General features: G+C 41.4%; 1 protein-coding gene across 5 annotated transcripts in view; it reads left to right on the plus strand.

Annotated features, from left to right (window-relative positions):
• Window positions 1–27,223, plus strand: part of LOC103734639 (transmembrane protein 56) — a 72,417-nt gene that overhangs the window by 8,775 nt on the left and 36,419 nt on the right. For 4 of the 5 annotated variants that reach the window (XM_029563827.1, XM_008833676.3, XM_029563829.1 and 1 more), the window contains exon 2: window positions 18,630–18,795. In XM_029563827.1, the coding sequence (XP_029419687.1) occupies window positions 18,641–18,795 (155 nt within the window). In that variant the 5' untranslated portion in view covers window positions 18,630–18,640. Of the gene's footprint in view, window positions 1–18,629; window positions 18,796–21,496; window positions 21,723–22,575; window positions 22,586–27,223 lie in introns of those variants that run through there. The other variant, XM_029563830.1, reaches the window with a different exon arrangement.

Genomic DNA, 27,223 nt, shown 5'->3' on the forward strand with positions numbered 1-27,223 from the left:
ATTAGAAGAAGCATTTCATTACAACAGCATTAACCTATTCAATAACATTTTTCTGAGCTAGGGTACATCTCTTTCAAATTGGCTGTACATTTTTAGGTTTACAGATGAATTATTACATTTATATAATCTTTTACTCATTATAAACTCTATAAGACATAAAATTAAATGAGGTTCCAACATTTAAAAAAATTAATTAATTTATTTTTATACCCACTTCCCAGGTAGCCCCCTCCCATAGCCTCCCTCCTCCTACTAGAGCCCTTATACTCTGATATCCCTGCTACTTTCTGCTGTGTTGTCGGCATCCCAGCCATTCCCCACCACTTGCCTCTCTGGTGAATCTAGTCAGCCTATCTAGAGGTCTCTGTTTTAGGAGGGCCAGCTGCTCCTCATCTACCGGTAATCAGTTGTCCACATTCCTTTGGATAAGCCTGGGGTCCACTTTTCATTTTCCCAGTTCCACTCTGGGTCACTATCTGGGAATCCCTTTGGCCACCCTGGCCATCAACTCAAAAGAAGATATCGCTTGTCTGGCACCATTGCTTGTTATGTAGCCTTTAGCTATACATATGGACTCATGAAATTATGTTGGCCCATTTAATCGTTGGTTATACTTTCCTTTTGGGTGTTTAAGGCCGTACAGTTGGTCCAGATAAAACTGATTTATTTTTACTCTTAAGTTCGTTTGAGGATCTGCTCCTCAGGGGTCACATGGGTCTGGGAGGAGCCCCCTGCTCCTTTCTTCTACCAGTTCCACCTATGTGAAGACAAGTCAAACTTCATACTGATTCAATGCTAGTAAAGATGTTGGTGGCTTCACCCAGGAGTGTCTAAGAGTTCCTTCTCCCCATACCACCCACATCCTTACTAGCACTGGTTGTTTTCTTGATGATAGCTATCATGACAGGGTGAGATGGAATCTCATTGTAATTTTGATTTGCATTTCCTTGATAGCTAAAGATGTCGAACATTTTCTCTTATACTTACTGGGCATTTGTACTTCTTTTGAGAACTGTCCTGTTCACCAGCACATTTCTTGATGGAATTTTTGGTGTTTAATTTTTTGAATTCTTTTTAGTTTGATATTAATCCCGTCAGATCTCTAGCTAGCCAAGATTTCCTCCCATTCTGTAGGCCGTCTCTTCATGCTGTTGCTTGTTTCCTTTGTGAGGTATCATCCGCTTTTAGCCACCAAATTCTCAGATCAGATCAGAGACCGAGACAAGCTGCAGGGCTCTTAGGCCAAGAGGATAAAGGAGAGGGAGAAATGATCACATTGATTTAGGTACAGAATATCAGATTGTATGATTGGGGCCACCAGAGAAGTAGGTGTGACATTTCTTGATTAGGAAAAGGCTTGCAATGTCAAGCACTATTCTTTTTGTCGTTGCTGTTCTTTTTTTTTGTCTTTTTGAGACAGGGTCTCCCTGTAGCCCCAGACGATGTAGACCAGGCCGCCTTCGAACTCACAAAGATCCTCTTGCCTCTGCCTCCCAAGTTCTGGGATTAAAGGCGTGCACCACCACGCCCGGCTGCTGTTACTGTTTTGTGACAGGCTCTCACTAGCCTAGGTTGACTTTGGACTTCCTATATAGCCAACAATGATCTTGAATTCCTGTGCCTCCTGCGGCCTCCTTCCAAGTGCTGAAATTTTACAGGTGTGTGCCATTACACAGGCCTCATCATTCTTTATTGAGTGGCTTAAAACAATGCCTTCTCATTTCTTGAGATTCTGGGAGCTGGCTGGGCAGTTCCTCTGTTGGCTATAGACTCAGGCAAGTGGGTGCATTCAGCTTCGGGGTCAGGTGGCTGGAAGATCCTAGATGGCCTGCTAGTGTGACTAAGGATGGTAAGAGTATGGGCTGCGAACTGCAGTTTCCAGCCCCACTTTCTTACTCATGGCCTCTCATCCCCTAGTGGTTGTAGGACAACAGTCCAGGAGATTGAAAGGCAGATTCTGAGAGCTGCCTCTGCTCCAGAACTCTTTTAGCTGTACTCTGCTTATCAACAAGTGGCAAGACCAAGCCAGAGGGATGGAGTTAGAGACAAAGACTCCATCTTTGGTTGGGGGTGGCAGTGTTACATTGCGAAGGGACTGTTGATCTTTAAGTGATTTACTACATGTGCCAAACACTATGTTAGGCATGTTTAAAGCATCATCTCACTTAAACCACACAACCTGGCAAAGGAGGCATTCTTACGCGTGCTGTATAGAACTTACAGGTCAAAGAGGATATATTCTTCTTACCTAAGGCCATTAATAAGAACAGGGATTGGGGGCCAGTTGAGATTGTTCAGTGGGTAAAAGTGCTGCTGCCAAGGCTGAGTTAGACCCCTGGAATCTATGTGGTATAGAGAATGAAGTCCTGCAAGTTGCCATCAGACACACACACACACACACACACACACACACGATAAATAACAATTTTTTTAAAAAAGGAATTTGAGTTGAGATTTGATTCCTGGTTCTTGCTAGCTAGATTAAATTTGTCTGCAGACTCCAGCAAGTAGAGAAATTTGCCTAGTTGCTCTTCAGTTTCTCTAACAGTTTAATCCTCCCTCCCGTTTCCTGTGGGGAGCAGGCAGGAAAGAAATACACAAGGTAGGAGGTGAAGTCCAGCCTTAGGTCTCGCTGGGCGCTAAGGACTTTCCTGTAGCCATCAGACTCTTGATTTGGGGGTGAGAAGAGCCTCCCTGTCTCTTGAGATTCTGACTTCCTGGGAGCCTTGGCAGGTGTCTGAATGTTGTCCCTCCCCCCAAAAAGAACAAGCTATATTTTGAAAAAATTGTGCTTTGTCCAGTTTTTCCTTGAGTTCACAGTGTTGGCAGAGAGCCAGAAGATGTTCAGGCCAAACAGCTCCTACTGGGATCTCTCCAGGAAGGGTAGAGCACTGATATGGAAATAGGCACATCAGAAGCTGGGTAGAAAATGTTGGCTGAGAATCTTTCCCCAGTTGATGCATAGCTACCTGGCCCCTGTTTAGTGGCAGGATCCTTATAGCACAGACTCTTACTGCTCAGGTCTAGGTTGTGTTGGAAATGTTAGTCTCCTCAGATGGTATCAGCTTCAAAACCCTCACTGTTTATTTGGGCCAGCTACTGGAGTGTGTGACCTTCCAGTTACTGTAGCCTCCAGCTTAAGACAATTTGTTCAAAATTCAGCACAGGTTTAAAAGACAAAAGCCTCTTTATGAATGTTTTAAGTGGGGTGAGATGTGAGAAAGCAACATTTATCCCGTAAATCGTGTGTATCATCTGTCCTCTGAATCTCCAGCACCTAGAAAATGAACTCCTGAATTTCTAAGGGTAGAATTTTTCAGGGGTTGCAAACTGAGAGGCAGCTGAGTTACAGGGAGAGCTGGGAAAGAGGGTCTTTGCCTGTTTCAGGGTTCAGCAGCCATGTTGCATGTTAGGTGTTGCTGCAAGCAAAGTCCATGTCAAGGAGTAAGTGCCAAGTTAAAGAATAAAAAGTAAAAAACAAAACCCCAAATCCCAACGACAACAACAAAATAACCAAATATGACAAAAGATCAAAGTTGCCATGAAATCATGAATTATACTAGATTTCATTTCTTTTTAAGACAAAAGCTAGAACATAAATCAGGAAGCTGAGTGAGGCAGGAGGATCAAACGTTCAGAGCCATCCTAGGTAACTTGGTGAGATCCTGTTTCACAGTGAAAAATGAAAGAGGGCTGGAGAAGTAGCTCAACTGTGAGTGCTGGCTTGCCCAGCATCTGAAGGCTCCAAGTTCAAGCTCCAGCACTGAAAAACAAACAGAGCAAAACCCAAACAACAACAACAAAAACCCCAAACTCAAGTGTATCAAAAGTTTAAATGCAAGCTAGGAAATGTGTTAAAATCCCAATTGATAGCACCTGTAATAGAAAAACTGATCAGGTGTTGGGAAACCAAAGGGAACAGAGATTCTCTGTGGAGATCAAAGAAATGGGCTATTCCCTACCCTTGCTGTGCCTGAATCCTTTAGCAGTGACTATGAGTTCTTTGAGAAAAAATCTTTATCAGGCACCCTTATCTTTTCCCTCCAAAAACGAACTAGAGAAAGGAAGAGCACAATCTGGGTGTGGTGGCTCCTGCCTGAAATCCCAGCACTTGGGAGGCAGGGAGACCTAGGCTGGAGGATTGTGAATTCAAGGTTATCCTGGGTTGCCTCCTGTGTCTCAGTCCCCAACAAAAATCAAAACAGAAATCAGTGAGAAAGAATTCTAGAAGGCATTTAAAATACTATGTAAAACAACAAACAAGATTATTTAGATAAGGTGAAATATAGATTAAAGAGATTTTCAGGGGAGATAGGAATGGTCAAAGCAGTTCTCTGCCCTTGGTGGCAAGGTGGGGCCACCTATAGTTTTTGAGTAAGGATACTCTCTGGGTGACCCTTACAGAGCCTCCGTCTGCCAACAGGATTTAGCTCCCTTTCTGTACTGACATCCTGTGCTTTTAATTATTACATAGAATTGTGGGAAAAAGAACTAGTTGCAAATATATGAATATTTTTATCTAAAACATTTAATTCTTTGTTATCAAAACAACCTATTTAAAAAAAAAGTGTTTCAGGAGTGTATTGCCAGAGTCTATAGCAAGCAAAATTGAAGCATTTCTTAACTTTCAATTTTGTTACGCTGTTGGGGAAAAAGTTTGGAGGATGAGGAAATAGAGGATGAAAACAAAGGATGCCCTTATTCACAGTTTAGAGTCTACACCACCAGAGAAGAACCATCGAGAAGTTTTTTTCTGTAGTACGGAGTATTTTCTTGTTAAACATTAAGCAGTATCATATATTTCAGAAAGGGAGTATAACTTATTCATATTATTGTTGGATTATTAACTTTTCCTGGTTGTCTCCATTTTTTAAAAACTCCATTTATTTCCCATTAAAAGGCAGTACCATCACTGGGCATGGTGATCCATGCCTTTAATCCTGGCACTCAGGTGGATCTCTATCAGTTTGAGTTCCAGACTAGACAAGGGCTACTTAGTGAGACCTTGATTTTAAAACAAAGAAAAAGTGCAGTACCTGTAAGGCTCAAGGTGTAACTCAGTGTAGAGTGTTTACCTAGTATGTACAAGGCCATGTGTTCCATCCTCAACACACATGCACAAAAGAATAGATATGAATATTAAAGAATTGCCTTAGTTGGGTTGTCTGTTATATGTAGCTGTTTTCCTACATACTTCCAAAACTGTGCTAATCATTCTTGAACTTGATGCCCAGAAAAGAAAAAGGTGAAATGCTTGATGTGCATGATTTTCCCAAGTTTTAAAAAATATAATCAAGGCATAAATTAAAAATAACAAGATGGGGCTAGAGAGATGGCTCAGCGCCTAAGAGCACTGACTGCTCTTGCAGAGGAACGGGGTTCAATTCCCAGCACCCACATGTAGTGGCTATAAACCATCCTTAACTCCAGTTCCAGGGGAATCCGAAGCCCTCTTCTGACCTCCGCAGCATTGCATGACATGGGTGCACTCACATACATGCAGGCAATATACTCATACATGTAAAATAAAAATAATAAAGCATTAAAAAAAAACAAAAACAAAAGCAATACACTCATTCACAAAAGAAATAAAAATAATCTGTAATTGTAGCTACTTGCAACTGAAGAGGGTGGATCAAAGTTCAAGGCCAACCAGGATACCGGATGAGTTTAAAGGCCAGCATGAGTAATTTAGTGGAATTCTGTCCTAAAAAGTGAAAAAAAGAGTTGGGGTCATAGCTCCATGGTAGAGCACTTTCTTAGTAGGTGTGAGGCCCTAGATTCAATCCTTAGTACCACATAAAAAGAAAAATTGAAAGTCCCCAAGCTGTATCTGCAGTACATTTGTCTAAAGACTGTCCAGTTTTTACATGAATGAAAAGTTGAAAGTATATGATGTGATAGTCTTTATGAAGAAATTGTAAATCCTGTTATCAGTTACTGACTTTTTTTGTGTGTATATTTGAGACAGGGTCTCTCTGTAGCCATAGCTGGTCTGAAACTCATGTGTAGACCAGGCTGATCTCACAGAGATTTGCCTGCCTCTGCCTCTGCCTCCCAAGTGCTGGGATTAAAAGTATGTGCCACCATCCTAGGCCCAATTATTCACATTTTTATCACTGCAAACAAAAATGACTGTGGATGAGGAGTAGCTGCTCCATTTTTGATAGGTTTTTTTTGTTTGTTTGTTAGGTTTGATAAGTAGCCCATCTTCTGTTTATTTTACTTACTCATTTGCAAATGACTGACAGTCTGCAGATAAGAGACTTTGAAATCCTAGCATGTTTGACCTGAGGACAATGAATGGTAAATGACTCTGGTTTAGAAATACTCAGGCAGACTTTGGAAGCACACACAGATTGTTATATATACATGAAAAATTTGAATACGCATCTTGTGTTATAGGAGTTTAAGATGGATAAATATTATATATGGTATTAATTTTTCCACATTAATACTTTGCTTTTAGCTGTATTTAGAAGCGATCTTTTTGGTGTCCACATTAGTGCTGTAGTAAGGGCTATCAATTTCAAAAATATATTTTGAGTATTCTTTGATGGTAGTAAAGTGAGGAGCTAGTAATTTAGTAATTGATGAAGTATTAGAATAGAAAGCACTTGTTCTCTCTTTCTTTCTTTCTTTCTTTCTTTCTTTCTTTCTTTCTTTCTTTCTTTCTTTCTTTCTTTCTTTCTTTCTTTCTTTTTTTTGTCTTATTGAGACAGGGTCTCCCGGTTGCCCAGGCTGGCCTCAAACTCACAGAGATTCTCCTGCCTCCCTAGTGCTGGGATCAAAGGTGTGCACCACCACACCTGGTGCGCTTATTCATATTATAAGAATATAGATGTCAGCCAGGTGTGGTGGTGCAGGCCTTTAATTGCAGAATTTAGGTGGCAGAAGCAGGTAGATCTCTCAGTTCTAAGCCAGTGGGGGCTACAGGAAGACCCTGTTAAAAACAAAATGAAAGGAAGAAAAGAAATGTCTTCCAGTATGAATAGGAGAGGAGCTCATGAGCCCTACCACTCTTTGAGGAGCGATTGACAGTGATGGCTCCTGAGGAGAGAGAGCCAGTTTCTTTAAGGGTGTGTTCCCTGGTAGGTTGACCTTGCTCCATTGAAGGGCCCCATGCTCATAAGTATATGGGTCACACTAATTGGACTCAGTGGGTTATAAATAATAAGAAAAACGAGGATATGACGTTGGGAGGACAATGGGGGACAGAGACAAGGGAAGAGCTAGAGAGGGGAGGGGCATGAATATGATAGAAATACATTGTATACATGTATGAAATTCTCAAAGAGTAAAATTATTAAAAAGAAAATCAGAGGAAAAAAGAATGTTAATCTCTGTGACCATTCTTTTAGCGTGCAGACATTGGGCACATGCTGTGTGCTTATGGCAGACCATATGTTAGGCACAGGATACAGTAGTAACACACTGGGAACACATACTTGTTTCAGTTGTAAAGAACTGTGGACAAAGGTCAGGTAAGTGAGGATTAACCTGAGGGATAAAGAGTCTTGGGATGTGGGGACAGGGTTGGGAGTGGGGAAATAGGATCTACCAAGGCCTTGTGGAGGGAGGGAGGGAAAGCTGTACCTTTAAGTAACAGAAAGAAGTCCACACAGCTGGAGAAACAGCATGTGAGGGCAAGTGCCAGATGACCCAGGAAGATGAAGCCCTCCTAATGAGACCCTTGGCAAATGAGGATTTTGAAGGTAGGCAGAGAGGTGTGTTGGTGCAGAAGCATAACTCTCATTTCAAAGGGGATAAGAGATAGTTCATTCTGGAGTCAAATATAAGTGATCATGGCCCGGGAGCACAGATTCAAGTTACCCTGAATTGCAACTGGAATTCCAGTGTGGAAGCAGTTCGATGAAGTTTTTAGAGTAACAGAACAAAGAAAAGTCATAAATCAAGGTACTGATTGCACTCAGCCTTTTGGCTGCTAAGTTAATACATTTCAAAAGGTTTTTATCTGTTAGTCACATGTTAAGTCAGTAACAAAGCTGGGCAAGGAGTGGCTATTTAGGGGCTAAAGGTGGCCCAAGATAAGTTGGAAATAAGCTTGGGATCTGCAACTGTCTGAACTTTCCACAGTCATTGAGTTCTAATCAGTTGGTCAGCCTTGAAGGACGTTCAGTCCAAGATGCAGGATTTTTCTGGGAACTTTTCCAGTTCATGGGTAACATGATTGGAGATGCTTTAAAAAGATCCTCCTAGGGGCTGGAGAGATGGCTCAGCTCTTAAGAACACTGACTGTTCTTGCAGAAGACCTGGGTTCGAATCCCAGCACCAACATGGCAGCTAACAACTGTCCTGAACTCCAGTCCCAGGGGATCCGACAGAGTTGGATGAGCTCAGTGCTAGTTCATTTGGTAGCTGCTGAGGAAGACTTTAAACATTTAGGAAGTTAAAACTAGACGTGTGCTGGGGCTGGAGAGATGGCTCAGCAGTTAAGGACACTGACTGTTCTTGCAGAAGACCACGGTTTAAATCCCAGCACCCACATGGCAGCTAACTGTTCATAACTCCAGTTCCAGAGGACCTCCGACAGCCTTTTGACCTCCTTGGGCATAGCACGACACGGGTGCACTTACCTACATGCAGGCAATACACAAATACATGTAAATAATTTTTTTTTTTTAAGTTAAAAAAAAAAAAGATCCTCCTGAAGCCAGCAGATCCTTCACACTAAGGAGACCAGTTTGAAGACAGAAAAGTGATATAGCTAGAGGAAAACAGATCTATTGAAAACCATTTAAGAAGTGAAATCCATAGGACTTCTTGGAAGGTAGGATGTGATAGGATAATAGAAGGTGCTGAAAGCTAGTCATCAAGACTGTTAGATCTAGATGCTGGTGACCCCCTTCACCGATGAAGAACTAGATGCGGACCATGTTTAGAGGTCAGGTTGTGAGCTTGGTTTGGGATGGCTTTGAGAACCTACACAGTGATGACAGATAGCAGTGAACTCTATATGTGTCTCAGACTTAAAGGAGCGCTCTGGGGAGTGAGTGTTTGAATTTTAGAGTTTTCCTTTTTTTTTTTTTTGCAACCAAGCGGTGACTAGAACCGCCAGTACACCAGTGTCAGTGAAATTGCATAGGAAACAAGTAGAGAGAAGGCTAGTTTTAGAGAATTCTTTCGTTTGGTGATTGTGTAGAGGCATTGGACAAAGGAAGCAAATGAGGTTTCAAGGAAGAATGCTCAGGTCTGACATAAAAGCTGCCTGCAAGGCTGGGCGTAGTGGTACCTTTAATCCCAGCACTCCAGAGGCAGAGGCAGGCAGATCTCTGTGAGTTCGAGGGCAGCCTGGTCTACATAGTTCCAGGCCAGCTGGGGCAACAGGGAGACCCTGTCTCCAAAAAAAAAGCTGCATGTAGAAGTCACGTTGACTTTTATGAAGGCTAGTTCTGGGGAGTGGTGAGGAAGGGGATAAGGATGGGCTATTGAAAAGTAAGATGCAAAATGATGACAAATGTACAGACAAAGCGTGGGCAAGTCTTTGTAGAACTTTGTAAAGAGCAAGAGAATGTAAGCACGGAAGGGGGAGCAAGAGATAACTGGGAAGAAATGACATTTGTGTTATTTTTCATTGCTGTGGCAAAAATACCTGACAAAAGCAATTTAAGGAAAGCAGAGTTTGTTCTGGCCCACAATTACAGTCCATCATGCAGGGAGAGGCCACTGGTCTCATTGCCCTCTAGTCAGGAAGCGGGGAGGGACGGAGAGAGAGAGAGACCATTTGGTGTGGAAAGAAGGGAGTTGACAAGGCAAAGCACCTAGTGCTTAGAAATTATCGAGATTAAAGAGGTACCTTCTCCATGCTCTGAGATGGTTAGGAAAGTTGCCCTGAGGGTGAGAACCCCACCCAGAAGGCTCCACCTTGTGAAAATCTAAATTAATCTGAGAAATGAATGCTAGTGCTCAGTTCACTTTCTCTTTTTTATTCAATGACCGGTATGACCCACTTTTAGGGTAGGTCTTCCCACTTTAATACATGCCCAGATATTTATCTCTTAGGTGATTCTAGATCCTGTCAAGTTGACAATATTAACTATCACAGGATTGAAGAAGGGGCTGTGATCTGTTGATTTGTTTTTGGTAGGGGTTAGAGCTTGGTTATAAGCTAATATAGGAGCCAATGAGATGACTTCGGTGGGTAAAGGCACCTGCCACCAAGCCTGGGCACCTGGCTTAGACCCCCAGGACCACATGCTGTAGGGAGAGAACTGTTTCTGCAAGTTGTTCTCTGACCTCTACAGGCATGTGGCATGCATGCCCCTATATACATACACACACGCACACACAAAATAATATTTTAAAATGTAGTAAAAAAAGCTAATATACACACTTGTGGAGAAGAAAAGAAAGTAATTGGGGAACAAAAGTTTCCCAAGAAGGATAGAAAAGGTAACTCCAAAATGCACTGGTGAGAGAGGCCAAGGCAGGCTTCAGAAAGGAGGACAGAGAGTAGGTGATGCAGGTAGTTTCTGTAGTTGCTAGTAGGATGCTGAAGGTTTCCTGTCTTGGCTTCTGGCTTCTTGTTTTTATTTTTGTGGAGCAGGAGGATTACCTGTTGTAATGGGAGTAGATGGTTGCAGGCTTGGAAATTTTACTATGAGACATGAGAGGGTTGGGTGGCCAAGGCTGTGGTTTTAGTGCAGGGTAGTGTTGAGGACTTGTTTGGGCCCACAGTGCTCACCACTTTCGGTCCCTTCTGGTGTCTGACTGCTTTCAACAGTACTGTCATTGTTCAGGGCTCATTGCTGAGTAATACTTGGGCATATCCAGAGTTTGGATTTTGCCAGCTTTGGCAATAGAAGGGGATTGTAGGGTGTTAACAAGGGTGTTACTGAAATGATGGGTTCCCAGGTATGTCCAGACTGCAGGCCAACACAAAAATCGAGACGCTTACCTAAAACATGACTTTTTTTTTTTTCAGTTTCTTTTTTGTAGGTCAATTATGTGGTTCTTAAGTGTGAACTTTGTAGATGACAATGTCATGTCATGTCATAATGTTAAAGTTGGACAGGCCTGCAGCTGATTAAAGATGGAAGTTAATAAAGGTAAAAGGGCTTACAGGGTGAAGAAAAAGGCTAGAGGTCAGTGGATTCAAGAACAGACTTGAATATAATTTAGAACTAACTTGAAGGAAAGGAAGCTGTGGTCAACAAAGAAAATACTTGAAAGAGGCTGAAAAATGATGAGGAAATGCTGATGAAGTCTGGAGTGAGGCTTCAGGTCCTTGAGGTGTTGTGGAAGAAGTGCTATGCCAGGCAAACATAAAAGAGGAATGTTGGCAACTGATTGATGCTAGATGAGGAAGAGCTGATCTTCCTAAAACAAGGGACTGTGCTATGTAGGCTGACTAGACTCAGTGGATGGACTGGCACTGGGGAACGGCTTGGGGCACCGACAGCACAGTGTACAGTAACAGGGATGACAGAGTATATGGGCTCTAGTGGGGGAGGGGGGTTATGGGAAGGTGCCATTTATAAAGATGAATAAGATTGTTTGGGATGTTCTTTATGAAATCAATAATAATAATAAAGAAAATCAATAATAATAATTTTTTAAAAGGGCCAGGTAGTCGAACAGATGCTGGGTGTCTACGTGGACAGGAAGTTACTCAGGATGATGGCAAGTTTGAGGACCACAGTGAGCCAATGTCTCTGAGTAGCAGGACGTGTTTGGTAGGTTTTAAGATGATATGAGGCGAGGAGGAGGGGAGGGTGGTATGACTCAGTGGCAAAACCAGAAGGGATATGGGAGTTTAAGAGCATAGAGGATGCAGGAATAAAGCCTGAGGGAGAGACCATGAGAAAAGAAGGTACTTGGGCTACCTCTGACGGTGAAGTGTGAGTCCAGGCACTATCCTAAGGGCTATAGGAGAGGAGGGTGTCTTTTAAGTGCTTGGAAGAGAGGCCAAGGATGTGGCCTGGCTATGGAGTTCCAGGGAACCCAGATAGGAGTAGGTGGTGCAGGGGCTGATGGGCTGGGTCTGTTGGATGGAAGGCACTGTGAAAGTGTGGTAAAGACACTCAGATGATAGAGGTAGATTCCTACAGTGGATGCTGATAACATTTTAAGTGTTGTTTGATGGAAACAGGGATGAGTTAGGGGCCAAGCGTTGAGTGGCTGGCTGAGGCTCTTGTCTCTCTTGGCTAGAGTAACAGCAGGGGTACAGATTTGGTGTTCCATGTGCTTATGGACAGTGGCAGAAGCAGAAGCTGCTGGGTGAGACCCGTTTGCCCAGTACTGTTCTTAGCTCCCTAAGGAACATTATATCACTAATTCTCCTATGACAGTCATGTCAGGTTTGTGGTTATGGCCAACATAAGATGAGGAAACTGAAGCTCAGTTAAGGCAAGTTAAGTGGCTCGATGGGGGCTACACAGTTACTAACAAAAGGTAGAGTTCCAACGCAAGACTTGGAGCTTGTGTACTTCCTTCTATGTTAGCGTCTCCTCACTTGTGAAATTTTGAGGGTATTTTTTGGGGGTTGATGTTTGAGACAGTCTCCCTGTAGCCCCAGCTGGCCTTAAAACTATGTAGACTAGGCTGGTTCTGAACTTACAAAGATCCACCTGTGGCTGCCTCCCAAGTACTGGGATTGAAGAGGTGTGCCCCATGCCTGGCTAAATTTTGAGTTTTTAGTGTAGCTGATAGACTGTTGAAAAACTAGTGTATAAAAAGGTAAAAATTATCTTTTTAGGTGTCACAGTTAAATTCCATCCAAACCCTTGCCTTCACTTGGAGAGGGTTCTGCGGTTAGCTTGGTCCCCTCCCCTTCTCCTGACCAGCCTCCTAGGTGGCCTTCACTACTTCTACCATGGATGCATTGGCACTTCTAAGTTGTTAGAAGATTCTTCTTTAAATTAAAAATTAAGTTGAACTCTCCTGTTAAAGTTTTTGCCCACTTATGCCATTTTGAATAATGTTGTCTGGTCCCTAATTTTCCTACATGAGAGTTCTTTAAATGTTCCAAGACTGATTTCATCTTTTTTTCTTTTTAGGACGGGGTCTCACATAGCCCAGGCTGACCTCAAAATTTCTAGGTAGCAGAGGATGACCTTGAACTTGTTAGCTTCCTGATTCCGCCTTTATCTCCCAAGTGCTGGAATTATAGGCATACATTATCATACTTGGTTTCTATGGTGCGGGGTTTAGAACCCAGGGCTTCACTCATGATAGGCAAGCACTCTAACCAACTGAGCTACATCCCCAGCTCCTCTAGAGACCTTTAGACAGGGTTTCCCTGTAGCCCCAACTGGCCTAGAACTTACTGTGTAGACCAGGCTGGCCTCGAACTCACAGAGGTCTGCCTGCTTCTGCCTCCCAAGTGCTGGGATTAAAGGCGTGCACCACCACACCCAGCTAGAGTCCTTTTAGAAATCTCATTCCAAATCTTATTTCTTAGCCCATTAACTCTTCATGATATAATATATTACTAAAAATCTTTGTCTTATTTATACAACTTTAATGGCATAGCACTTTAGTATGTGGTTAATTCTGAGTAAAAGGGAACTCATAGTTTGATGGACAGGCATACTTTGCCTTGACTGTAAGTGAGCCTGAGGTTTGTTCCCTTGTGTTTGATATATTTATCATACAGTTATCTCTCATTGATTTATGCCATTTATAATGTTAGTACTCTCTCCTTCTCTCTCTCATCTCATGCTAAATCTTACACTTGAGTGTGGTTTTTAAAAAAGGTCACCCCATCATATTTCCCCTTTTTGGTTGAGATTCATTATTTTAGCTAATGAGGATGATCCTGAAACCGGATTCTATAACCCACTATATGAATCTTTGTGTTATACACAGACTAAGTAAGTGCTCAGCATACAGATATTTGTAAAAATGCACTTAACTGAAACAGAACCCCAAAGAGAAATCCTTAGCTGTCCAGTCCACATACAGCATCTAGTTTTTCAGCTAGTTCAGGGTTCACCAAGTATTGCTCTCCAGCTATGTTTCTTCATATTATCCATAAAGCCATCATGAGAAATGTTCAGGACTTTGCTGGAGTCAAGCTGTCCTTTGTCTGGCATTCTCCAGGCTTCTAGGATCTGCCATTTCATCACTTGTGGGAGTAAGGCACAGGAAGCCATGAAGGACGGCTGCGCTGTTCTAGGTTGGGAGATGGGGAAGTATGGTGTGTGACAGTGCCATTCACTGAGCTACGAAGCCAGGGAGAAAGGGCTGACTTAGGGTTGTTTCATCCTGGGGGAGGGAGAGCTGTGGGGCTTGTGACAGGTGGACTGTCAGGAGGGAGGGATGTATAACCAGGCAGCGGGCTGTAGCATGCAGAGAGGAGGTTCTAGGTGAGAGGAGGTAGTGAACGTTGTCAAATTATGAGAGTTCGTGGCTGATAGCCTTCATTTTCTTGGCGAAACTATGTAGAGAAGCCTCTCTATTATAAGGGATAACTGGAGATTTGCTGGCAGTGAGTATCTGGAATGGATGTGGGAAACAGGGAAGGGAGCTTACCCGGGATGGAAAAGGAATGCTAAGCATGAGTGAAGCTTTGTTCTCAGCTTCCTTCTGCCCTGCTGGTCTTAAAGACAAACACACAGCCCTACCCTATGCCCCCTAAAGGGTTTTTACCACTAAACATGATGGCAGTGGGCTTGTGTGTCTGAATGGAAATGGCTTTGGTGATTCAAACATACTCCCTCAGTGGTCCTTGTATTTACAAATGAATAGTGGATTGGGAGAATTGAGAGTCAAGTTGTGATTGGGAGAGGAAGAGTTGGTTCTAAACACTCTTCCTAGAAGTGAATCTTTTCGGCTTCAGCCTCAAAGTACCTGGTTGGGATTTCGAAGATCTGGGGCGATGGCTCAGGTGATAAGGTTCTTAACAGGCTAGTTGGGGGACCTAAATTCAATCCTCAGAACCGCCCCCCCCTTAAAAAAAAAAAAAAAAGCCAGGTGAGGTGGTGAGTGCAGAAGTCTCAGTGCTGGGGAGGCAGAGACAGGCAGATTCCCCAATTCCCCAAGGCTCACTGGCCAGCCAGAGTAGCCTACTTGGGTGAGGTCTAGGCCAATGAAAGACCCTGTCTCAAAGCATGCACATGCACATGCATACACACACAGAAGATATCCTCTTCCCTTTTATTGTCTTTTATTTAAGAGTCATTGAATACCTTTAGATATCTCTTCACTGTGTGCTATCTCTGCTGAGTATTGTTCCCTAGAGAGCAAGGAGCATCCTTAGCATCCTGAACTTTAGGGTTTTCTATCTATCTTTCCTCTCTACTGGCTCACAAACATGTCTCCGTTTACTATTGCAAACATTTGCGCTATTTACAAGGCCCTGCCTCTCGGAATGCTTGTTCTCCTGGAAGAGGAGGGCTTTTGTGGTGGAGGGTGGAGGTCTGAGCTCTGAACTTTATGTTCTCTGCTGCCACAAGCTTCAGTGAATGTTTATGGAATCTTATGAGAAAAAGACAAGCCAGCATTCAGCAGGACAATGGAAGTTCTTTTGTTGTCCACAGTTCCTGTGAATAAAGACAGCTAATTATATGGTAGAGTTTGTTCCTCAACAGTCTCTTAAATTTCCCATATCTGTTCCAGCTGCTCTTTTCTGGGACACAAGGCTCCCAGCCTTGGCCAGCTGCTGGCCACACGAGACGTGTATGAATGAGGCTTAATGCGTCTCCACTCTTGCTGTGATTTCCTGTGCCTAGTGATTGCCAAGCCCTCAAAGGCCCTTTATCTAGGTTAATATGGGGCATCATTTGCTTTACCCATTTTTACCATTTGATGTATGATTCAGGCACCTGTAGTGAATGAACAGGAGCAACTGCTGCTCCCAGGAGCCTTGGTTTTCTGGGGGAAATTTGTAACTATCTCTAGATTATGCCTAGATTTGGCATGACTGATTAAGCAACCAGCTGCTTACTAAGAAGAGGAGCTGAGAGAACAATTTAATTAGCTTCTGTTTTGAGCCTTTCATTGAAGCCAAGGCTTGAATATATGGCATTCTTTATTTAGTTTTAAATATTTTATTTATTATTTTTTAATTTTATGTGTATGCATGTATTGCCTGCATGTAAGTGCACCCGTGTCGTGCAGTGCCCCTGGAGGTCAGAAGAGGCTGTTGGATCCCCTGGAACTGGAGTTACGGACAGTTCTTAGCTGCCATGTGGGTGTTGGGATTCGAACCCAGGTCTTCTGCAAGAACAGTCTGTGTTCTTAACTGCTGAGCCACCTCTCCAGCCCCTTTATTTAGTTTTAAATGAAACTTTTGTTTTTGCAAAGACAGATGTTCAACATAGACCCTAAAGGAAACTGAAAATAGGTCGGTTGAAAATATAAAATATTCATTTGCTATAACAAAGATTTCAGAAAAACTCGTGTTTTGGGGGGGCGGTTACGTTTCTTTAAAAAAAATTACATTTATTTATTTCGCGTGTATGTGGGCATGTGTGTCAAGGCATGTGTATGGAGGTTATTGGACAACTTGCCGGAGTTGGTTCCCTCCTCCTACGATGTGGGTCCCTGGGATCAAACAAGTCACTGGTCTTGGAGACAAGTACCTTTACCCACTGAACCATCTTACAGGCCCACAACGCATTTCTTAATGATGAATTGTTGGAGCGCTCTTTTTTAGTGTATTAGTTAACAACTCACAAACCTGATGATGTGTGGTATAAGTTTTATGACAACTTTTACGAAACATTCATGAAATTTTAACAAAATTTTAAGGAAAGTCTGCTGGCAGCCTGTGCTCCAGGGCCAGCAGGGAGCATGTAAAGCCTTCAGGCAAACCATCCTCTCATTTCAGCTTAAAATGATTATTGATTCCATTTTCTTTAATTAGCTACCCACCTGGGCTCCAGACCTCTATTTGCTTTAATTTCACAAAAGCATTTTCTCCTTCCATTTCTCATAATCAAATCATAACAATGTTTAATTTATGCACAAAACCTACTTCCATGTATTATTTGGTTCATAGTAAGCATAGGATAAAAGGCCACAAATTAAATTTTTTAATACCCAATACACACATGTTGAACTAAAAAAATATGAAGAGTAAATGAGCCATAAAGTTAACAGAGTCATACGGAAGAATAATTGCAATCTCAGTAATTTTACAAAGCACACACAGCAGAGAGGGAGGGAGGGAGAGAGAGAGAGAGAGAGAACTTCATTACAGACATATGAATTCTGTTATAGAGGCCCTGTGGGAGACTGATTCTTATTATGATATCCTGGTTGGCAGGGATTGAAGTGGGGTTATTGCTAGTGCAGGCAATGACTTGGTTTTTCTCCAGTGAATTGGCTTCAGTAGGTGACTTTATTTCTTCACATTAGGCAGCTTGGAAATATGTATTGATTCATTGCCTTCTCATTTGAGGCCTGGCTCTATCGAAGACAGAGGCGTAGAAAACAGTATACTGGATATAAGCAATGCCTTTGTGTATTTTTTTGTTTTTGTTTTTGTTTTTTGTCTGAATGTTCCTAAGATTTTTTTTTAGGAGCCGGGTAATGTTGAGTCCAATAAGATAGGAAACATACTTTGAGTGTGTGTATGCATGCGTATCACTATTTTTTCCACTAACTATCCTTAAAACCCAAAGCCCTAATTTTAAAAAAAATTGGTTTTTAAAGAGATAAAAATGGAGACTTTGGGGTCTAAGGAAATACATTAACATTACTACAAACATAAGTATTGAGCAGTGGTATGGTCCTCTTCTAAGATTTAATTCTTATAGTTTAAATTGTGTCTTAAATATTGTGTCTCACTATACAATTAGCTTTTACTTTTTAAATTATTTTTTGTTTGTTATTGCAGGCAACGTTCTATGGTTTGGGGCTTAAATGTTTGTTTTTTTGTTTTTGTTTTTTTCTTTTTGAGACTGGGTCTCCCTGTAGTCCCAGCTGGCCTGGAACTCACTATGTAGATCAGGTTGGCCTCACAGAGCTCCTCCTGCCTCTGCCTCCTACATGCTGGGATTAAAGGCGTGCACTGCCACTCCAGGCTACTGGGACTTAAATGTTTCTTAGAAATTATCCAACTGACTCAATTTATAGAGGAGAAAGTTGAGTCAGAGAAGTCAGGTAACTTGTCTAAATATAAAAATAATGTTAGAATACTTTCAGTTTAGTCATTGTAATATCCTCTTAATGTTAAACTCTTAAGATTTAGATACTTTTGAATATCATGATGTTAAAATGTTTTCTGAAATTTATAATAGTGAAATCTTTAAGGCAACAGCTTTTTCCTTTATTTTAAATAACAAATGTAAGACACGTGACAGGGTAAAGAAACAGAAAAGGCTGAAAAAGTTTGATTTCTTACATTTAAAAAATATTTCTTATGTTCTTATACTCCTGTTAAAAATACTAAAAGCATTATGGCAGCTACAAACTGTCCTTAACTCCAGTTCCAGGGGAATCCGAAGCCCTCTTCTGACCTCCGCAGCATTGCACTCACATACATGCAGTACATGAGTGCACTCACATACATGCAGGCAATACACTCATACATATAAAATAATAAAAATAATAACTAAAATAAAAAATACCAAAAGTAGAAATGAATATTCTTTAAAGTTAAAAAAATAACGTGGGCTTATTGTGAGGTAGCAATTTACAGCCACCATTTTTCTTAACAGGTTGAAGAATTATGGAAGCCAGCACCACGCTGACCATCGGCACTGTTTGTAGCAGTTTTTTCACCTTTCAGATTCTTTTCCACTTTGTAAGTTACCGGTTTTCAGCAAAAGTTTCTTCTGGTTTTAATAATCTTGGCATCGAAAAGAAGATTGAATGGAACTCAAGGTAAAGCTACGAAATGTAATTGACTTAAAAATTATTTTATGGAGCTGGAGAAATGGCCCAGTGGTTAAGAGCATGGACTTCTCTTGCAGAGGACCCATGTTTGGTTCCCAGCACCTATGTCCAGCAGCTCATAGATGCCTGTAACTCCAGTTCCTCTCAGGCACCTGCTCTTACATGCACACACCCACACACAGGCATATACACATACACATAATTAAAAATGATAAATCTAAAAACATGTTTTATGAGGTAAAATTATTTAAATTTTCAAAAGTTGCTGGGCATGGTGGTGCATGTCTTTAATCCCAGCACTTGGGAGGCAGAGGCAGGAGGATCTCTGTGAGTTCTCTGTGAGGCCAGCCTGGTCTGCATAGTGAGTTCCAGGCTTGACTTCAGAAATAAAAGAAAGACAAGAAGATAGATAGATCTCATGCAAGAAAAAAAAGTTTAAAAATTCTTATATCAAAAGATGTTAGGAGAGCCAGGTATCCCATACCTTTAGTCCCAGATCTTGGGAAGCAGAGGCAGGTGGATTTCTATGAGACCAAGCCCAGCCTGTTCTACATAGCAAGTTCCAGGCCAGTTGGGGTTACAGGAACAAAAAACAAAAGAAAAAAGAAAAGAAAAAATGTTAGGATCCAGGTATAGTAGCACACACTTTTAATCTCAGCACACAAGAAGCGGAGACAGGCAGATCTCTTGTGAGTTCAAGGCCAGCCCAGTCTACAAAGCAGGTTCCAGGCCAGCCAGGATTACATAGTAAGACCCCGTCTCAATACCACACTCACACCCACCCACCCCCACAGTTAGGAAAATCTATTTTACTTTCTGAATAAGTTTGAGAAGATTAAGTAGACTCCAGCTGACTGTGGAAATATTTTGTTTTGCAACCTTCTCTGAAATATTTATAACACATTCTTTGGGAATGATAACAAAAGAAAACATTTCTTGGAGTTGTAAATAGCTCATATGTAGCATTTGTTGACTTAGCCAGACAAAGTGCTGTTGAACTGCACAGTGTACAATCTGTGCCTTTTCACGAACTTCTCATTATAATTTAGTCTTCCAGATTTATTCCCTTGTTACAGAATTTGAAAGCAAAATTCACCTTTTACATTAAAGTAAAAATGGAGACAGATTCAGTGTGCGGAGGCTTTAGTGATGGCTCACTGCTAAAGTGCTTGCTGTGCAAGTGTGAGGACGGTTTGGGTCCCCAGCTCCCGTGTAAAGGCGTGACTCGGCAGATGCACCTGTAGCCCCATGCTGAAGGAACAAACACAGAACTCAGTGGCCAGTCAGCCTCGACCATCTGTGAGTTCCAGGTTCAGTGTTACCCTGTCTAAAAAATGAAGTGAAGAGTGATAGTGGAAGACACCTGATGTAGACTTCTGGCCTCCACACACATGCATGCTCACATGTACACATGAACACATACGCACATCACACATACATACACACTAAGAAAGAAAAAAAGAAAGAAAAAGTAGTATATGAGTGAAGAAACCTAGGGTTTTCTCAAAGTGGTTGCAGGTTTTTTTGGGTGCAGTTTCTGAATGACGAGGTTTCAAGAACAAGATGACTGTGACTGCTCCTCTTACTTCAGAGCGTCGTTTGTGTCCAAACAGTGCAGCAGCTGTGGGAAGGTTTGGTGTTATTCTTCCTTAGCTGAAGTTAATAATAACTATAAAATATATTTAGCAAGTTTCTAAAATTGCTGTAATTATTCTTTATTGAGATTCAAGAATTTCAGTTGCCTGTGGTGGCACATGCCTTCAATCCCAGTGCTCCAAATCTCTGAGATTGACGCCAGCCTGATATATCTATATAGTGAGTTCCAGGCCACCCTGGTCTATATAATCATTCCCTGGCCAACTGGGGCTACAGAAGAGACCTTGTCTCAAAAACCAAAACAAAACAAAATTTCTGTCAACCTTATTTATTTATTTTGAGGGACAGGGTCTCATGTAGCCAAGGATGATTTTGGGCTTCCATCCTTGTAGCTCTGTCTTGAAGGTATTAGGATTATAGGCCTGTGTCATCATGCCTGGATTATGGAGTGTTGGGATCAAACCCAAAGCTTCATGCATGCTAGTCAACTGGTATTATTGATTTATTTGAGAAAAGTCATTTGATCCGAAATCCCCTGGTTTGTTTGTTTGTTTGTTTGTTTGTTTGTTTGTTTTTGGTCTTTTTGAGACAAGGTCTCCCTATAGCATCAGCTGGCCTGGAACTCACTATATAGAACAGTCTGGCCTTGAATGCACAGAAATAAGCCTGCCTCTGCCTCCAGTGCTGGGATCAAAGGTATGTGCCATCACACCTGGCTGTTTGCTTGTTTGAGTCAAACTTTTATAAGCATTCACTTTTATAACTTAGACTGTGACTAAAACTCCAGTTTTCTTTTACACTTTATCCTGTGGTGTCTGATTAAGATGTACTATGGTTCTTTTCACCTAAAATGCAAGGATGATGATGATGATGATGATGATGATGATGATTATTATTATTATTATTATTATTTCTCCACCAGGGTTATTGCTCAATTCTAACATTTAAATATAGAATTACAGGGAAGAGAAGTGGGAGAGATGTAGATTCTCTGAGTAAATTTGGAACTATTTTCATTTCCCTTTCAGTGTAGTTAGAATCTGTCAAAGCTTTTGAATCGTGGGTAGCTGCAAGCCTAAGAGATAGGGGGCGCAAAGACGGAACAGGGATGCAAACAGAAGGCTGAAACTGAAAGCAGCTTGGCATCACTCAGTCCTATCAGTGCCGGTCCACAGTGCAGGAAGTCACCATGGAGGAAACTCAGTTCCTATTTGAAGAGGGACTCTGGCCTCAGAAGACGCGTTTAGCTCTTCAAATGCTGTGTTTTCCCTCTCGCTGGCTCTGCTTTTCTCTCAGGCTTGTATACGTGGAACTTAGAGGTAGAGCGCAAAGTAGGGGAAGAGGCTAATTTTTTTCAAAGTAAAGTACATACTTATGTCTTAAAACTCAGCTTCCAGTCTTGAAATACATTCCAGTATAACATACGTTGTTCTTCTTGTAACTGGAAGAAGGAATGAACGAGTTAATCTAAGCTGTCCAGTAGGAAGAGAACAGGGGAAGAAATCCTGGAGAATGAACACTTGAGAGGTCATAGTTTAGAAGGGAGAAACTTTGGTAGTTATTGCTTTTTTCTGAAGATAAGCATACTTAGAAATATCTAGATCATTCAGGTTTTTTTCCTGCATTATTTCTATTCAGTTATTCTCCTCTGACATAGATAACTCTGTTGTGTTGAAATATTACTAGATTTAAATTTTATTTCTTCAAAATTTAATTCTCAATTGTTATAGCTATGTAATGTATATTTGAAATACTGATACCATTTGTTATTCATTAAAATAAGGAACTTTATATTTGCTATTTGAGAGCCAGGCGTGGTTGCACATGCCTTTAATCCCAGCCTGGTCTACATATGGAGGGCTACATTGTGAAACTTTGTCTCAAAAAAATTTACTATTTGAAAATGGTTTATCATTACCTTGCAAAAGTGCTCTATCTCTGTACACGCATTTTAAACTTATTGTTACTTTATTGAATTTTTGTGAATACTCTCCCCTATCTGCACTCCTTTGTTACCCCCCCCCACCAGATTTCAGGCTTATCAAGGTTTATCAAGTCGAATTTGTGTTCCCAAATGTCCTTTGGTGTGGGTCCATCCACTGAAGCCCAGATACCCTACTTAGCCTCACACCCTTAAAGAAAACTGACTCTCCTTTTCCCAGCAATTGCCAGTTGTTCTCAGGTACGGCTGGGGCTTCTTACCCACTTCCCCATTTCTGTGCTGGAATTTGGTCTGACTTGAGCTTATGCATATTATGTCACCTTTGCTGTGAGTTCATATGGGTAAACTACTCGGCTGTCTGGAAAACTATTTCCTTGTGGTCATCCACCACCTCTAGCTCTTATAATCTTTCTGCCCCTTCTTCCACAATGACCCCTGAACCTTGGGAAGCAGAGGTGTAAATGTATTTCTTTTTTGAAAAAAAAATTGAAATATTTTCTTTTTAGATACTGTTTTTGTTTACATTTTTGTTTTGCCAGGAGAATGATTTTAAAGAATACCATATGAGAGCTGGGCATGGTGGCACACGCTTTAATCCCAGCACCCCAGAGGCAGAGACAAGCAAATCTCTGTGATACTGAGGCCAGCCTGGTTTACATAGTGAGTTCCACTCCAACTGAGGCTACAGGGAGATGCTGTTTCAGAAAGAAAAAACAAAAGCTGCTTATGCAGAGGACCTGGGTTTGGTTCCCAGCACCCACATGGTGGGGTAACAACCATCAGTAACTTGAGTTTCAGGAAGTCTGCCCTCTTCTGACCTCCCTGGGCATTACATGACATGGGTGCACTTACATACATGCAGGCAATATATTCATGCACATAAAATAAAAATAATAAAAAATATATTAAAGTACAGAATGAGATGATATACAGAGAGAGAGAGGAAGGTTAATGGTTAATCGGGACAGTGTTGACTGAGGTTAAGAACCAAAAGATAAAGCGGCAGCTCTTACCTTCCTTTCCATCTCTTCCCTTCCTTTTCTTCCCTCCTTACTAACAGACACTTTTACAAGTACAGACTTAGTATTGTTGCTGTTATTTGGGATATTTAGGACAGGATCTCAAGTAGGCCAGATTGGTCTGAAACTCATGCAGCTGAGAATAGCCTTTAAATCCTATTCTCCTTCCTCTACCTCACAAGTACAGTCACTACACCCAGCTGTATAAATGAAGACTTAATAGAGATTAATGGGTAGTTCAAAGAATTTGCTTTTCCATTTCCTTTCATAGTGAGATCTTTGGACCACACCAAATAACTGATGAATTTTGTCATTTCTATCATCTTGAGAGATTATCATACTTTTATTTATCATTTATCACCTCAATTAAGATTAACACTTGAGACCTATGTGTTAGAAATAAAATTTTTTTAAAATTAGATTTTTTTCCCAAAGCAAACAAATTTATGCTACATTTATTTATTTATGAGGGGGGGACAGGTGGGGTATATGCCGTATGTGTGGAGATCAGAGGACAGTCTTTGGGAGTTAGTTTTCTCTTTAAACCCTGTGGGTTCTGGGGATTGAACTCAGGTCCTCAGGCTTGGCAGCAAACACCTTTGCCTGCTAAGCCATCTTTCAGACCCCTGAAAAGAAAACTTTTTGATACATAGTTAATATTAATTCAGGATAATAAGAGAGGTTATTTTTTTCCCCTTTCTTAGCATGGTTGAATGGCAGCAGAAAGCTGTCTGTATGATGATTTAGATGGAGTGTTTTACTTGATATCAAGGAATTTACATTTTTATCCTGCTGTTCTCAGATGGAATGCAGATTGCTTGGTCTAGAAATTCCAAGCTTGTAAGCCAGATAAATTGGGTTAATTATTGAGTTAATTATTCACACTTTCAAATGTTCCTCTGATATTACAAAAAGGTTCTTTGACAATGGCTAAATTACTGAGAATCTTTGTGAATTTAATAATGTTTGGTATAGCATGGTACATCTGCTTAGTAACCTAGTTATTTGATCAAGTATACTTACTGATTGTTCAAGGTACAATGAAATTTTCTAATATGCAACTTAATATTTTGTCTGATAGAGTTGTTTTGCTTTTAGAAATTTGGGGTCATGTTATAGAAATTTATCATACACCAGTAATTTCTAGTTCACCTTTTATTTTAATGCAGAGGAAAGATACGTCATTTCTTGAAAACTTCTAAGTAAAGATGTGAGAAATTTGAAATTAATATAAAAAACAACAATGATTATACAGTATTCTGTATGATGACTAGCTTAGCATCAAGTCTTGGTATCAGTTAAGTCATTGCATTGTTAGCTGCATAGGCGTATAGAAACAATTTTCATCTAAATCTTGTTTCTCCTGTGGAAACAAAGCAACCTGGATCTTGTGAGCATTTGGCTTTCACTTTAGTATCTCCTTAGGAGGGGATGGGGCTCAGTTGGTAGAGTATTTGTCTAGTATGTCCAAAGTCCTGGGTTTGATCCCCAGCATGCCATAAAACTGGGCTTGGTGGCACATGCCTGTGTAGTCCCAGCACTTTGAGGTGAGGCAGGAGGATTAGAAGTTCAGAGTTATCCTCAGCACAAATCCAAATACTACGACTACTACTACTAGTAATTATAATAATAAATGATTTCCCAATGGCATGTACCTGGATTCTAGGTACTTGAGGGGCTGAGGTGGGAGAATTTCTTGAGCCACACCATGTCCTAAAAAAATAAAAACTGAGGGGCTGGAGAGATGGCTCAGTGGTTAAGAACACTGGCTGTTCTTGTAGAGGACCTGGGTGGTTCCCAGCACCCATAAGGTGGTTGACAGCTGTCCATAATTCCAGTTCCAGGGGATCTGAAGCCCTCTTCTGACCTCCTTGGACACTGTATGACACAGATACACTTACTGCATACATCCAGGCAATACACTCATACACATAAAATAAAAATAATAAAGTATTTTAAAAATAAATAAAAACTAAAAATAAGCAAGTAAATAAACACCAACAAATCACTGATTCCAATTTTTCTATTTGGAAGTGCTTCATAATAATGATAAAGGGAGTCTAAGAATAGCTACTGTTATTTCTCAAAGATCCATTCCAGAAATCAAGTGCAATACTGCATGTAAGTGTTCATTTAAAAGTGAAATCTATAAGCTGATGAATCTTCCTGTCATGATCCATTCAGGTTGTTTTAAGAATATAGAGATGGACTGGAGATGTGTCTTGGTTGCAGAGCACTTGCCTGGCATGTGTGGGGACCTGAATTTGACTGCTAGTAGTGAGGAAAAAAATGGAGCCAGCTGGGCGGGATGGGGCATGCCTTTAATCCCAGCACTGGGAGGCAGAGGCAGAAGGATCCAAGGCCATCCTGATCTGTGTAGTGAGATCCAGGTCAGCTAGGAGCACATAGTGAGACCTTGTCTCAAAAAACAAAAATGAATGAATGAATAGATGAAGCTAGTCAAGGGTAATAGATTCGCACTGGAAATCATTTCTTATCACTGCTGAGAAATGGAGCTTGGAGAGTGCAGGATAGTGGCCTTATTAATTGCATCAGTTTAATTTGGGGGGAGGGTTGGTTCATTTTTGTGTGTATCAGTGTTTTGCCTGCATGTATATAAGTGCACCTGTGTGTGCAATACCCATGGAGTCCAGAAAAAGGCATCAGATCCCCTGGAAATGGAGCTCCATGTGGAACTGCTGGGTGTAAAACCCAGGTTCTCTGGAAGAGCAGTCCCCCAGTTGAGTCAGTTTAGGCAAGACCTTGTTAACTGCATCATCAAGTGTTTAACCCAGAAATGATGCACTCAGGACTGTAGACCTTGACATTCTACTTGTTATTCATTTCAACATGAAGTAGTGGCCCTTAGATTTCCTCTGGGTTTTTTTTTTTTTTTTTTGTCTTTTTGAGACAGACTCTCCGTGTAGTTCCAGCTGGTCTGAAGCTCAGTATGTAAACCAGGCTGGTCTTGAACTCACAGAGATCTGCTGGCCTCTGCCTCCCTGGTGCTGAGATCAAAAGCATGTGCCACCACACTCTGCTCATACCCAGTTTCTAAAAAAATGTTTTGAAAGGCAGCTGTGCTGAGTGCTAAACCACCACCACAGGAGGGTTCAGTGGGGTGGGGAATGGAAGGGCGGGCAGAGGAAGGAGACAGGGGAGGGATCAGCAATACTAAAGCACTTTGAAAAAACTCATATGGAAGCCTACTACTGTAGAAGCTTCTTAAATACAGATATACACACATATACAATATAAAAAGTTTAAGTATAATTACCCTATAATGGGAGTTCAATGTCCCTACCAGATACCACAGGCTAGCCAATAAAAACTCCAAAATGCCAGAAATGGGCTCTGTCTTTTGAGTTGTTGACCATAGGGATCCCATATACCCTCAAACTATATTGGTTATTGTAATTGTTCTTGGTTACCCACCGGAACTTGATGGTAAAACCCTACTGTTGAAGATACTACATACATTGTTCATAGAGCAACCCAAGGAGAGCTCATGCTGGTATTGATCTCAAAGCTTCATCTCTACCTGACTAGCTTTTGTAGTCCTAGAGGGTGGTGTGCATGCTCCTGGAAGGCTCTTACCCAGCTGTGAACCCTGAGACCTCTAGTAATGATTGGCCTCTGGCAAGACACGTCCACCAGTGAAACAGCGGCACAAATGCTGTGGGAGTAACAAGCACCTTGGATTTAAGGCCTGCTGCACAAGGTGGAGTCCACTGGAGTGCTCAGCCCTAAATGGGGCACACACATCACACCCTTTCCTGCCAGGGCTTAGGGAGTATTTCAGAAAGATGAGACAGAAAGACTGTAAGAGCCAGAGGTGCTAGGTGATTACAAGGAAATT

Source organism: Nannospalax galili, unplaced genomic scaffold, assembly GCF_000622305.1.
Source record: "Nannospalax galili isolate Female #2095 unplaced genomic scaffold, S.galili_v1.0 scaffold255, whole genome shotgun sequence".
In the NCBI taxonomy this organism is placed as follows: Eukaryota; Metazoa; Chordata; class Mammalia; order Rodentia; family Spalacidae; genus Nannospalax; species Nannospalax galili.